This window comes from Erigeron canadensis, chromosome 4, assembly GCF_010389155.1.
Source record: "Erigeron canadensis isolate Cc75 chromosome 4, C_canadensis_v1, whole genome shotgun sequence".
Lineage (NCBI taxonomy): Eukaryota > Viridiplantae > Streptophyta > Magnoliopsida > Asterales > Asteraceae > Erigeron > Erigeron canadensis.
Window position 1 is genome coordinate 22592610 of NC_057764.1, and position 14786 is coordinate 22607395.

General features: G+C 31.0%; 1 protein-coding gene across 1 annotated transcript; it reads right to left on the reverse strand.

The window, feature by feature from the left end:
* Positions 1 to 2634: 2634 nt before the first annotated feature.
* Positions 2635 to 3535, reverse strand: LOC122596404 (ethylene-responsive transcription factor 13-like). Its single transcript, XM_043768975.1, has one exon. The coding sequence runs from the start codon at positions 3452 to 3454 to the stop codon at positions 2843 to 2845; it is 612 nt and encodes a 203-aa protein (XP_043624910.1). The 5' UTR covers positions 3455 to 3535; the 3' UTR covers positions 2635 to 2842.
* Between the last annotated feature and the right edge of the window lie 11251 nt (positions 3536 to 14786).

Here is a 14786-nt window from a genome sequence, read left to right on the forward strand (position 1 = left end):
TAAATATATCAGTTCATTTTATGTAAGGAGAGAAAAAATTATTTAAAAAATTTGAAAATAAAAATAAATAAGAGAAGCTTAAAAAATTTAAATTAAGTGTAGTTTAAAAGGACTTTTGATTAGGGGTGTTTGGGGTTGTGTTTACAAAATAAATTTTACGTTTTCAAAATAAATTATGCGTTTTCAAAAATGCGTTTTGAAAAAGCATGTATGTACATGCTTCTCTAAAACTGCGTTTTCATAACAAAAAATCATTTTTTCACACAAACACTTTTTTAAATTATTTGCGTTTTACAAACGTAATAATCAAATCATCACTGTATATCATAATCTCAAACACCCTCTAAGTGAATTGTAATACATTTTGGGTTTTTTGTTCTTCTTTTTAAATAAGTTTTAGTTATAAATAAGCCTCACTTATTTTTTTTCGCTTTAGACCCCAATATGGCTTGAGCCGCTACTGCTTAGACACTTTAAAAAATAGAATCAAGTGTATACACGAGGTTAACTTGACCATGAAAATAAAACACTCGTCTCGTGGTCAAGTAAACCAAACATGAATTATATTTAAAATATATTTAATAAAAGCGGTAAATATTTGTTGGCACAACACTTAGTTATAAAAATACAACAAGGAGCCAATCAAAATGTTATTGTTTGTTATAAAAAGATGACCATTTAGGTAGATTTTGGCTTACGCCTTGTACTATTTATACTAATGAGAAGTCTAAGTTCCACGAATTGTTATCTGTTAACCCGACATTATTATATATTTGAATCAACCCTAACCATTATATAAAAAAGAAAAACTAAGCGAATATATTACTTGATGTTTTATCACTTGTTATTTTGTTTGGTAGTTTTATTGTCTTTTGCACTTTTATAGCTTTTAAAATCAAACTTTAAAAACAAGTTTTTCTTAGCAAATCACATGTAAAAAGGTTTTTCACACTTTTTAATTCATCACTTTCTTTTTCACATCCGAGTTATACTTGCCTTGTATTTATGTATCCAGTTAAGTTTTGACTTTCAATTCATTCATAGTTCCATTCCTTTTATTTGATCGAGGCATGTTGATTTTTCATCAACGTTTTCGAGACTAGTAACCTGCCAAGCACACTTTACCTATCGAGTTCCTAGGTATTTTAAGTAATTGTGGCTCCTAAGCGCATTGCATCTTGAAAGTACTAGAGAAAACTAATTCGCTCCAAACCTTGGACCCCTCACAACATATATGGAACTTCAGTAGTGGAAAAAAGGTAAATTAAAGCAAAGGAAACAAGGCTTTAGCCCCCAAAATTTTAAAGGCCACCTCTAATACAAACGAAAATTACAAAAAAAAGTTTAAAAAAATAAAAAACGTAAAATTATGTGTTACGTGATATGTGAATATGTCCACTTACATGTATGTATATGTAAATAAATTAGCTAGGAATATTAGGCAGAAAATATGTTAACGCAATCATAAAATCAATCACATAAAGTATGAATAATTTTATTAATCTGAGAGGTTCGTAATAAAAACTCGTTTTAAGTCTCCTATTAGATTGAACCGCTTCTGACTGGTTTGTTTACCATGTTCACAAATCACAAACGTTTGAGGAATGGCTACTCACTAGCTAGTGACGTGATCATACCTAGACATGATCATCATATTTACTCTTACTCAGCTCCCTCGTGTTGATTTTTATTAGCGGCGCAAACTCATAGAACCCTATTTTATTTCTGATGTATAATGTAATTTATCATTTTTATTACATTATATATAAATATTAGGGTAGATTACATCAATGATAATGTGGTTTATGCTAAGTGACGATTTCATACATACATTTTAAGAATTACAAGAGCCATATCCATTATGGTTGGCATTTTTCCACTCGGATCATATCCAAGCTCAATGTATGTCGTCAATTTGACTGATAAGTCATCGTGCACGTGAGGGTTAGTTTGGTATTTTTACACACTTATCTTCAAAGTCTCACTACAATAGATATATCATTGTCTACACTTACTTTTAAATTCGTGAATAAATTTATTAATTTTTTAACACTTAAAAATGTATATAAAGAACTTACATTAAAAGTGTAAAAAAAGAAATTTAAAATTTTAGTCCTTTCACACTTATATATGTGAAGAAAATTTTTTTATACTTTTAAGTGTGTAAAAATATATTAATTGTTCACATTTAAAAATTGTAACCTTAAATTTTCTTCACGCTAGGGGGAGCGTGAAGAAATTAAGTGTTAGAAATTAACTTTCATATTTTTAAGTGTGAAAATGTTTGACACTTATTTCATTTTTTATTAATACAATTATAAATGTGTAGAAATTATGATTTTTGAAAACTTTTTATAATATTCTAAATATGAAATTTTTCTTCACAATTAAAAATTTATTCACACTTCATTAAAAGTTTGTTGAAAAAAAATGTGCAGACAAATAATATTTTTATTGTAGTTTTTAACAAAAACCAAAACAACATAGCTAGAAAGTAGAAACCAATATCTCAATCAACAAGAGCATGCACTAAACCAATATCATAATCAACCAGAGCAGCACTAAACCAATAGTTGAATTCTCAATTATAGATCAAGTTAATTTTGATTTCTTATTATTTATGAATTCAAAGAATAAATAAAAAAGTGTACTTACATTTATATCTCAGAAATTACAATTGTGAACATACAGAAAAACTTAACAATGAATCAAACATGAAAGAAGGAAAAATCAAATTTCTCTTCTTCTTAATCAAAAGAATTGAATTGAATTGAATAAATCAAATTAAATGATGATTAATTAATTAAATGATGAATCAAATTAATAACCAATTATTAATTAATTAGTAAGGCCTATAGTAGTAATGATCATCATCCACCATACTACTCCCACCACTACTACTACTTCCCCTTGACCTCTTTACACCGCCATCTTCCGACGACGAAGACGGCGGCGAACCACCATCCACCACCGTTTTCCGCCTCGGAGTCACCCTAACCGGCTCAGCCATATTAGTCCCAATCAAATGAGGAAAGTTCAACAAAGCTCTTGACCCTCTAATTTTATAAGCCGCTTGATCATAAGCAACTGCCGCATCTTCAGGTGTTTCATAAGTTCCAAGCCAAACTCGAGCTCCACGCTTCGCCGGATCTCTTATTTCCGCCGCGTACTTCCCCCACGGCCGCCTTCTCACACCGCGGAACTTCCTAAACTCCTGTGGCGCGTGGACCTCACGCGCTACCACACTATGAGTAGAATTTTTTTCTTGGTTTTCTTCTTCTGTACTTGTTTCAAGTTTGACAACCGGAGTATTATTATTGTTCTTGGCCATGACGTCACTGCTGCTTGTCGTCGGAAAAATATCGGAGATTTGGGAATCGTAGAGAAGATGGTTTTGGATCGAATCAAGAAATGAAAGATCAGATTCTGACATGAATAAGTTGTCTTGGAACATATTAAGTAGGGTGAATATATGTATATAATATATATGTAAATTTATATGATGATGTTGAAATTATGAAATGAAATTATGGAAAAATAGATGTAAGAAGGGTGTATATATATGTGCGAATGATTTAAGGTAAAGTGTTTGATGAAATTATTTTATTGTGTAGAATAGTAATTTAATTATGTGAAGTAGCCCATGAAACTTCGTCACCTAGCTATCCATCCATGCAAAAGTTGCAAATTGCATGAATATAAAACGTGGTGGTGTTCTAGATAATATTTATTTATTATTTACAGTATCTCTATATATGGGTTGTTGGATTTATTGTTTAATTAGTTACATTAGTATATGTTGTTCAAGATGTTGGTAAAACTTACAAAATATTCTATATATCATATTTATTAAGTAGATGATGGAGGTTTTGAGTTATAAACATGAGAAAGATATTTTATGGAATTTCGTAAATAAAGTCTTTTAGTGAAACAAGTTTGAGTCTTGTAGATAGAACAAAGTTTTATCTCAATTAAATGTCGTATCCTTCGGATATATAATTAGTTAAGATTACATATATTGGAAAGTTACCAACCAATGTATTCCTTCATATGTTTTGGAAAAAGGTGGATATTAAAAATAAAAAATAAAAAACTATGTATAATGGATATCTACTTGTCAATACTCAATATACATACTAAAAATAGTATTAACGATGAAGAGATCGAAAAGGATTTGTCAAAGGTTTATCTAATTATCTGTTTTCAAACTCTGTATTATCTTGTTGGACTTACGTTAGTTGCAATATTTTTCAGTTCATGAGGAAATATTTCTTTTACTTTCTGGTCAAATATGTGTATTATTATTATTTTCAAAGCATACATTAAATCAATAATACGTCTTTTAAAAGTAACCTTTCACTTCTTTTATATTTTATATAAGGATAAGTACCCAGAAATGCAGTTAACTAATGCTCAAAAGTTATTGTGTGCACGAACTTTAGGTCAACTTTATTGTATTCAAGAAACTTGTTCAATAGTCCTATAGCATGCAAAAGTGACCGGGTCAAAAGTTAGTCCGTCACCACTTTCACGTTGACCCCTGCTTACGTGACATGCACACAATAACTTTCTGGGATTACTTTATGCACACAATAACTTTTTGGAATTAGTTTATGTACACAATTAAAAAAAAACAGATTATTTATTTTCAAACTCGCCGGAAACTGCAATTAATCGTCGGAAAACTTAAAAATCCGATTAAACCTTCGTTTATTCGAATTAGACCACGAAATTGGCACCAAAATACTCAAAAATTAGCCGCAAACAAACCCTCGGCAACAGTTAAACCAATTGAGACTTGTCGGATAATTCATCAACTCGCCAGAAAATTTAAAATCACCATAACTTTGTTGTTTCTTCGAGTTTCGGACAACAATTTTGAGCAGTTTGGTGTTGGTTTCAAGTCGAAACTCGAATAAACAACAAAGTTATGGTGATTTTAATTTTTCCAGCGAGTTGGTGAATTTTCCGGCGAGTCTCAATCGGTTTAACTTTTATTGAGGGTTTGTTCGCGACTGATTTTTGAGTATTTTGGTGCGAATTTCGTGGTCTAATTCGAAGAAACGAAGGTTTAATCGGATTTTTAAGTTTTCCGGCGAGTTTGAAAAAAAATTATCTGTTTTTTTTAATGTATGCATAAACTAATCCTAAAAAGTTATTGTGTGCATGCCATGTAAGCAGTCAACGGGTCAACGTGAAAGTAACCGGTCCTACATAGCCATAATCACGTTTTATGTTCATAATAACCAAAACTTCAAGTTTCGTGAACACAATAAAGCTGACATAGAGTTCGCGCACACAATAACTTTTGAGCATTAGTTGACTGCATTTTTAGTTACTTATCCCTTTATATAAAGAAACGTAAATTATTCACGGATAGGAGATCTAACATATATATATTGTTTTAAACGGTTATGTGCTATAATCCTTGATTAATTAGACCTTTTTGAAGGGAAAAACTTTATCTTTAAAACTTGAACTCAAGACCTTAAGTTTCAAGTAAAACCTTTCCTCGCTCATCCTAAAGCACACCACAACCAACCCACCTAATTGAGTTGGTTAATTAATCTTTCACTTATTAGTCAAAATATTGTTTTGACCGAAAATAACATATGTATCAAAATGTTATATAGTTTCGAGTTTATTGTTTATCTTACGATTTATAATAGTTTTACCACTATATTTTATCTCTAATAAATTTTTTACCATAACTACAGAGGCTGCTCATAACATTTCCGCATAAGCTCATTATCTAGTCATGCATGTACGTGCCTTATTAGTATGAATTTATAAAAATTGATTAATCCTTTTAAAAAATAGTCTAAAAATCATCTTAATAACATAAAATTTTAACATGTATAATTTACTTATTATCTTTTTTTTATTTCTCCCTTGATTTTTTTATGTGATATAATCTTGTGATTAGGAGGGTCATTTTGTTAAAAAAAAGATTAATCATTTCGTTTAACTAATTATTCCAAACTCTTTTTCTAATAATTAAGATTAAATTCAAGTCTCTTCTTAAACCTTCTAATCGATTACCATCAATAAACCACCTTGAGACAAAGCGGCTGCATACATTAAAGAAACATTATTTTAAAATTAAAATAAGTTATACAAAGATAATGAGTAACTGATTCTAAATATCGTTATCCAAAATTCTTTAGGAAGTTTATCGTATGCAATCAGAATATTGGTCAGGCGGCTAAAACAACTTCAAGTTGTCGAGTTAGATTGGTCAATTTTAAATAACTAAATTACCCTTTGATGTCCAAACTACATTCGATGCATCTTATACCAAGCAGGGGTAAATAAGTCATTAACTATTAACGTCTTTATATAAATTATTAAACTAATGTATTATCCGCCGTCAGATCATATTTCAACGGCTAGAGAGATATGGGCAAGGAAGTAAAGTTTATTAATGAATTTATGCCAACACGATACCCGCACAATCCGATGATTTAATGATGACGGAAGGTGATGGTGGTGGCGGCATCAAATGGTGTTGTTAATTGATTTAAAAATATTTAATTTAAAAGGGATAAATAGAATTATTTTATAATAAATTGACTAGTAGTGTAATTTAATATTAAAAGTTGACGGTGATTTAATTCATTAAGGGTAGTTTGATTTTTACATTCAACATGGGACAATAATTTTTACATAGTAGTATACGGGACAAAGTACCCGCACGTTGCAACGATAAGATAGTGGGGGTGATAGGTCATAAAGTGTGATATGTCATAGGAGGTAATATGTCATAGAGTGTGATAGTCAAATGCTTTAGCCGTACGTGTTCCACCATCGGAATTATAAAATTCGTCGAAAGTATATCGAATGACATCTCTAATGAAAGAGTATGAAATTTTAAGAACACCCATATAATTTTTATAATTTATTGATGTACGGTTTTTGAGATAAATTTTTTTTAGTGAATTAGAATAATTAAAATGATTTATGCAGGAGAGAGAAAAATAAATGGTTAAGATGTATATAAATATATTGTACATTATTATGCATTAGTATGTGTACATTGTTGAAAAGTTAAAATTTTTTGAAGGGAACACATGTTTTATAATGTAATAAAGATAGAGATAGAGATAGAGATAGATATGGATATAGATATTAAAGAAAGAAAGATATTGCTATGATTTTTTGACAAGTCTTAAGTCAAAGGTCAAATAGGTACAATGTCACACGTTTGGTTTTTCAAGTTTTAGTAAAACCAAATTGCAGAAGAGGGAGGATGCTTCTTAGAACATTTGGTACGTGCTTGTGTCGTCCTTAAAAATAACTCCACTATTTGTCCTTTTATAAAGTTTTGAATCTCTACATTATGTTCCTTTTTATAATTCTAGAAGAAAATTGTCTTTCACTCATTTAGCGACATATTTGAAGCTAGCGACACACTTAGTGTTATCAAGTAAAAAGTCTCTAGAAAAAAGTTGTAGATTATTGCGTCATTAAAATGCAGGACGCTAAAAGTAGAGAGAATAATAGCATTGTCCTACGGATGTCGCTAAGTTTTTTTCGCGACTTAACTACTATGATAGTAACCTTATCGCTAAATATTTTAAGCAAGTCGCCATAAATGTCGTTATTCGTGACGCTAATAATAGCTAAAAGTTTAATGTTCTAAGTCATTTGCGTCCTTATACATGCCAAAGGTTTTTTTTTTTTGGAACCGAATAATTGATATCTATACAAATGAAAAAGGATATGATTTTTGAATTCAAATGATTATACATTAAATTAACTAGTTACGAGTATTACATTTAACATCTAAAGTAATTACTACCAAAAAAACTAAACATCAAAACGAATTGCTTAGGTTGAAGTGCATCTAGTCACAGAAGATTATAACATTTTAACTACTCAAGTGACAACATATATGCTTCTTGAGCATGACCTTTCCAGCTTTCATTAGAAAGTGCAAGAGTATAGCATGAGCAGTAGGGGTGTAAACAAGTCAAGCATACTTGATAATTATTCAAATTCAATTAGTAAAAAGCTCGTTTCGAGCCGAGCTCAAGCTTGAATTTCGAATACATAAGTCGATTAAGCTCGCGAGCCTAAACGAGCTTTCATATATAATATAATAATATAGCTATTTGTATATATACATACATATTATATCAATCGAGTTTTCATATACTAATCGAGTCGAGTCTAAATGGGCTTTTTTCATGAGTTTCAAATAATTAATCTCATTTTTGATTAGTTACCGAACTCGAGCTCGAGCTAACTTCGAATTCGTTTTATTTTTTTTGACAAACAAACTGATCTCGAGTCGAGCTTTCTTAATACATCACGAGCCGAGCTCCAGTTTAGACATTAAGGTTCGAACGAGCTCAATCTCGAGCTCGAGCTTTCAAAATGATCTCGATCTCGAGCACTGCCAAGATTGGGTTCGGCTTGGCTTGTTTACACCCCTAATGAGCAGCACCTTCAACAGCTTCCCAAACAACAATGACTTGATCAAAGAATGAAACCAATAACATACTGTTATGAACCATACCAGACTGACTAATATATATACATATATATGATGCTTCAATATTAATTTAATATTTAAATTTACAATTTACCTGATACAGAGTCGAGTGCTAATAAGTCATGATCTGAAACCAACCCAACCTGCCGCAATAGATGAACCTCTAAATACTTTGTAAGAGTTTTTATCACAATTTGAGACAAGTGACTATGGTAGCTTGAGACAAGTTCACAAAACACCAGAACATAAAGGTAACCATCACCAATAATATTAGTGGAAACATGATGCAATAGACATAACTCCCGTTACCTTTTTAATGTAAGACAGTAGTGAGATCTTGAATGCTTAATCTTTGTAGTGAGTCGTGTCACTGAAAATAGAAACCAAATAAATCAATAAAAACAAACACAGCCATATATAGGCCAACATACTTTAAACCCTGCTGGTTTAAATACTTTAAACAAACACAAACATAGTCAACGTTTTCTATGTTCTAGATAACATACTCTAAACGAAAACTTCACAAAAAAACTTGATTTTTTCTTTTCAACTTGACACCAAGTTTCCTACGAGTAATATGGTTTAGAAATTGTATCTTTTCAACAATAATCTTGATTTTCGAGAGAATAAAAACTATGTCATCATCATTTTAGTGATTTCTATGACATTCTTTTGCTACTTTAAAAAAATAATCACAAAAAAAAAAAGAAAAAAAAAAAAAAAACACTTTCTCTTTAAGTTTTAGAGATAAAAATAAAAGATAATCTTCTAGATCATTAAATAGATAAAAATGCCTCATTTTACTTTACACCTGTGAAAAAAAAAACACTAACTAATTTAGATGATTAAACGACGGGCACAATAAATAAATTACTTATTTTGGTATTTTCAAATATAATGCCACATTTATACGGGTCGATAGAATGAATGCTCGTACATAAGATTAGAGGACTTCCATCTAATTATTTTTTTTATTTTACTTATTTATATATTGTTGTTTAAGAATAATTTTGAGGACATAACCGCAGAGAAATAACTTTCGAGTATTTTAACAAAAACTACATTTGTGGCGGCTTACTATGAAAGATTATATGCGCCACTCATTTAATACATCGTATTTATACAAAATATTTAGTTGTAATTTTAAATTAAAATTTACGGTCACTATATTATTTAGTTAAGTTAAGAATGAAAAGAATATAATAGAGGATGGGAAGTTTTACTTCCTAATCATTTTAAAAATGAGGATAAAAATTTTGAAACAAAAAATAATTACACTTTCACTTTTATATTCGGTTATTTACGCACTAAAAATAATCTTAAGAATGAAATTTACTTCCTTCACTCATTTCCTTTTCATTTAAAATCTTAAAAATGAATATTATGAATTATGATTATCCCTCTTCTCTTCTTTTATTTACACCTTAAGTAAATTAAACAATACAACAATGTTCGAGTGTATACACGGAACCATTTCACTAGTTGACGAATAAAAACTTTTTCTATGAGATTAATTTTGTCCTTTTTATTAATTAATTTATTAAACCTAAACCTCTTTTTTTTTTTTTCTAAAACTTTTTTTCTAATTAATGATCTTCTTTTTTATATATAACTAAAAGATGTTATGTTTTATCTTAGTTATTATTTATAAGAGCTTGACACATTCATTTTTATATAATAGCCTGACAATCATCATAACTACTATATGAAAATGTATAGAAAAATCAAGGACACGATTACCGCTGCCATCACTACTGATTGTGTCTGCTATCGTCCCATCACACATGTATACGTAAGGTATTAATAAAAGTAGTAGTAGTCCGTACATGCCTAGCGTGTTGCTTACTCTAATTAATTACTACATCCGGCCATGAGCTTTTACCCTCTCTTACAACTGCTATCATCCATCACCTCGCTCTCTTACTACTGCTACGTTCGTTAACTCTTTTTTTTTCTCATTATTGCCCTTTCTCTACAACCAACAAAACCCCAATTTTTCCATCTATATTATATAACAAAACCCCATTTTCATACATTTTACTGAAATATAAAAATTAAATAATAATAATAATAATAATAATAATAATAATATATTGATGATGATGATGATGATGGAAACTGAAGAATGAGAAGTACCATATATATCTATATTCCTTTATAAAGGTTATCTACTGTAACATCCCAGTATTTTAAGGTAATAGAAAATTAACCAAATTTGTAATTTTGACATTTAATTAATTTTCTGGCATTTTATTTTGAGTTAAGGGGTTAATTTAGTGGGAACTTTAGTGGTTAGCGGGCAGGGACAGAACCAGAACTTATTTTGTATGAGGGCAAATTTAAAAGTCTCTTGTTAAATTTATTAGAGTCATTTTTGAAGGAAAATTTTTTTTTAAAAAATTGACCCTCATATGAGAATTAGAAAATATGGACTGTTAAAATAATTTCATGTGAGTGCAAGTTATGGGAACTTAAACATTGGTCTTTGCAATTTTGGCAAATATGCAAAAGGAGGGGTTGCATTATATTAAACAACATAAAATAAGTTCATCGAAATCAATGACATGCAATTTAGCCTCTACATAAATTTGCACCTGACTATTGTAATTACTATTATATAATAATGTGAAAAGAAAATATCATTTTCACATACAGCTATATCAATGTATGATACATTAACTCAAACAAATAAAACACTTTTTTCCAACTTATCTTTCTAAACTCTATTAAAAATCAAAATAACTCAAGATTTTTACTTAATCAATAGAGGATTTTATGTCAAAACTAATGCTTCCAACATAAGTACATACTTTCAAAAAAGAGGCGTATGACAACGATGGTGACATTTGTGTGTATTTTCTGTTTATTTATATTTTTTAAGAACAAAATTACAAATATACCTTTAAAAAATTATATTGTACCAAAATTGGAATGGGGGCAGTTGCCCACACTGTCCCCATTGTGGAGCCGTCCCTGTTAGCGGGTGTTAAACCCACAAAAATTAAAGATGGAACGTGGCCATCAGGGATGAAATCCAACCACTTCGTTTTATGACTCATTTTTTTCCACTCACTCAATTCAACTACTTCTTCATTCTTCAATTCCTACTTCAATCCATGCAATTGAGACTTCAAATCTCAAGTTAAAGAATTTAATCTTAGAACATTAACAATAACCATCTCCAATTGTAAAAGAAATTGAAATTTGAGGGTTGTGAGGAGGTGGTGGTGGTGGCCGAAAATTCTAGGAAGAAAAGGGGAAGAATTGTGATTTGATAACCCTAATTCTTTGTCTCTTATTCTTGAGGTAATGATTCCCATAACCCTAGTTCTATTTGTTATTAAAAATTAGGGTTCTTAATTTTAAAATTTGGGGGGTTTTGTTATTTGGGATTTTCAAGTAAAACCCTAATTATATTTGATTGAGAAATGGTTAGTTTGATTTAAAAAGTTTGTTAGTAATGAAAATCCCTCAAAGTAAGAAATTTCATACTTTATGGTGTTTGAGTAGTAATTTATGTAACAAAGTTTTATGATGAGAATTTAGAAGTTGTTGGAAAAGTGTTGAGAAGCCAAACACCATAATGTTAGAATTTAGGAAATGCAAGTAGATACATGTAAGGGGAGTTGAGTTATGGAACTCATAGATGTTATGTGTTCATTCATGTATAGGTGTGGAAGAGTGAGTTGTTGATCTTGTAGCCTTATTGTATCAACTAGTCAAGTTTAAGGTGAGTGTATATGCATATAATCATGTTCTTGTTATTAGAGGTCATAGGCGAGTAAATTCCTATGACCCATTTGATAGTTGTTAAATGGAACTAGTAGGTGGGTAAATTCCTACTAGTCAATTTGTTTGCAAGAGCTAGTAGGTGGGTAAATTCCTATTAGCAATATTGTCTATGGCCATGTTGAAAATGAATGTATGTTGTTTGATTTGTATGAAAAGGCTAGCTTGCTAGGCTTATATGGTGCTTGATGCACAAAGTTGAAATGACATGATTATGATTATATGTGTATGCATTCACTAAGCGTTGCTTATGTTTTAGTTGTTTAACTCTTTTATAGGAGTTGGTAGTAGTAAAGGCAAGGAAGCTTTAGAGTGAAGTTCAAGTGAAGGTTCTTGTCATCGCTAAGGTTGGCAAGTTGGATAATTTTGAGGGTAGATAGTCCCTTTTTTGTACCCATTGGCTCTTGATACATTTTCTTTGGTCAAATTATTTTTGGATGAACTTCGAAGAGTTGTGATTGTGTTGGAAATGCTAGTAATGGTAGAATTTGTGTTTAACTTGACAATTACCCAAGTAGGGTTATCGACCCGCTTGTGGAATTTTGTAGTCCAAAGTCTTGTAAAAATGAAGTATTTCAATGTATTGGTGACTTATATGTCTTAAAGTCATGTTTTGGTATTTGGTATGTTGAAGCTGAAATGGTGTTTTGATTTTACCAAATTGAGTCAAGTGCAGGGAAAATCTGATTTTTGAACATGTAGTTTTCTGCAGGTAGCCTCATTGCGCCGCAGTGGGCTAATGGTTAATTGTTGCCGAGTATATCCACTGCGCCGCAGTGGTTGTGTTGTACCTCACCGCGCCGCAGTGGGGTACTGGTAAAAAAAAAATTATTTGATTTTGTTTGAAAGGTTTGGGTCTTTATCTACCCCCTAAAAATAGAAATTGTTACACAATAGTTATATACGAAAATACAAAATCGCCCTTTGTAAACACCCTGTGGTTAGAGATTACCAAATTTGTCCTTAATTAATTAATTTACACTCTAAACCATTATCTTGCTAATTTACATTCTAAGTCCTTATCTTATAAAATATTTTCACTATTATCGTTACATTAACTTACACCACTCGATACCAATTGTGGATGTCATCACCATCAGTCACCAACACACTAAACTGCTATCGCCGTTACCGTCGTCGCATTGCACGGGTACCATGGTCGTTATTAGGAAAGAAACTCACAGTTTGGATTACTATAATAAGTTTTGAATCTCCGCATCATATTCCTTTTTATAATTAACTAGCCTGGTGCTCACGCGTTACGGCGGCTAGAAGGTAGCTGTTAATATTAGAAAAACCCTTGTTGATGGTGAGAAATTCGGCGGCGGTGGTTGAGGGCGATGAATCCGGCGAGAGAGGGGGGTTGTGATTTAGTTGTTGATGGTGATGAATTGATGGCAAGGGTTGCGATAGGGAGATCAGTTGGAAATAGTGATATGAGTTCTTTTTTTTATATGGGTTTTTTTTGTGGGTTTAAATTTTGATAGGGGTAATTTCGGTGTTTAAAGGAAGAGGTGTAAATTACAATGTAATTAAGGAGGGTATGATGGGAATAAAAAAGTGCTTAAAACTTAATCCCAATACCCTTTATAAGGGTTTATAGATAGATAATATAAAAAACTTATAGAATGACTTTTTGATGTAGGGCTAATATATCAGGGCAGATCGAAGTAAGGAATAGGTAGGTGTGACCATTTTTAACACGACCAACACAATACATACAAAGACATGGTAAATAAGAGGGTTTTGGTTAAATACTTAGAGTTAAACCTGTTTGGGACAGAAACAAGCCAAGACAGCTAACTTGCTTAATAAATAGTCGGGTTGACTTTGAAATGACCTTTCAAACCCTTCTACGACCTCCGAAACTAACTATATTGAAACTTAAAATTTACCCTGTTTAAATTTATCCGTTTACTTCAAAAACCGTAGTAGTTTTATGTTATCAAAGTTTTCTCATTACTAGAATCGTACCTGCATAATGCATAGATTTTACCGTATATCAAATTAAAAAGAAGGGATAAGTGCCTGGAAATGTAACTAAGTATGGCCAAATGTCTATTGTAGGAATCAACTATCAGTTTTGGATATTATATGAAAGTAACTTGGTAAAAGATTCTAAAACTTAAAAAAGTGACTTGTTCCATCATAAGCCGATAAATACTCAAGTGCCTGGAAATGTAACGAAGTATGACCCAATGTATACTGTAGGAGCCAACTATCCGTTTTGGATATTGTATGAAAGTAACTTGGTAAAAGAGTCTAAAACATTAAAAAGTGACTTGTTCCATCATTAGCTGGTAAATACTCTATTTTCTTTTTAATTATTTTCGACGTGGAATATGTGAGCTGGTGGTGACTGAACTTGTAATCCCGTATTCTTGTATCTGATAACTGTAAAAATCGGGTCTACTTGCTTTCCTTTACACAACTCAACAATTTTGAATTGCCTTCTATTCCGTCTCTCTCATAGCAAATATACACAAGCAGCAATACAACA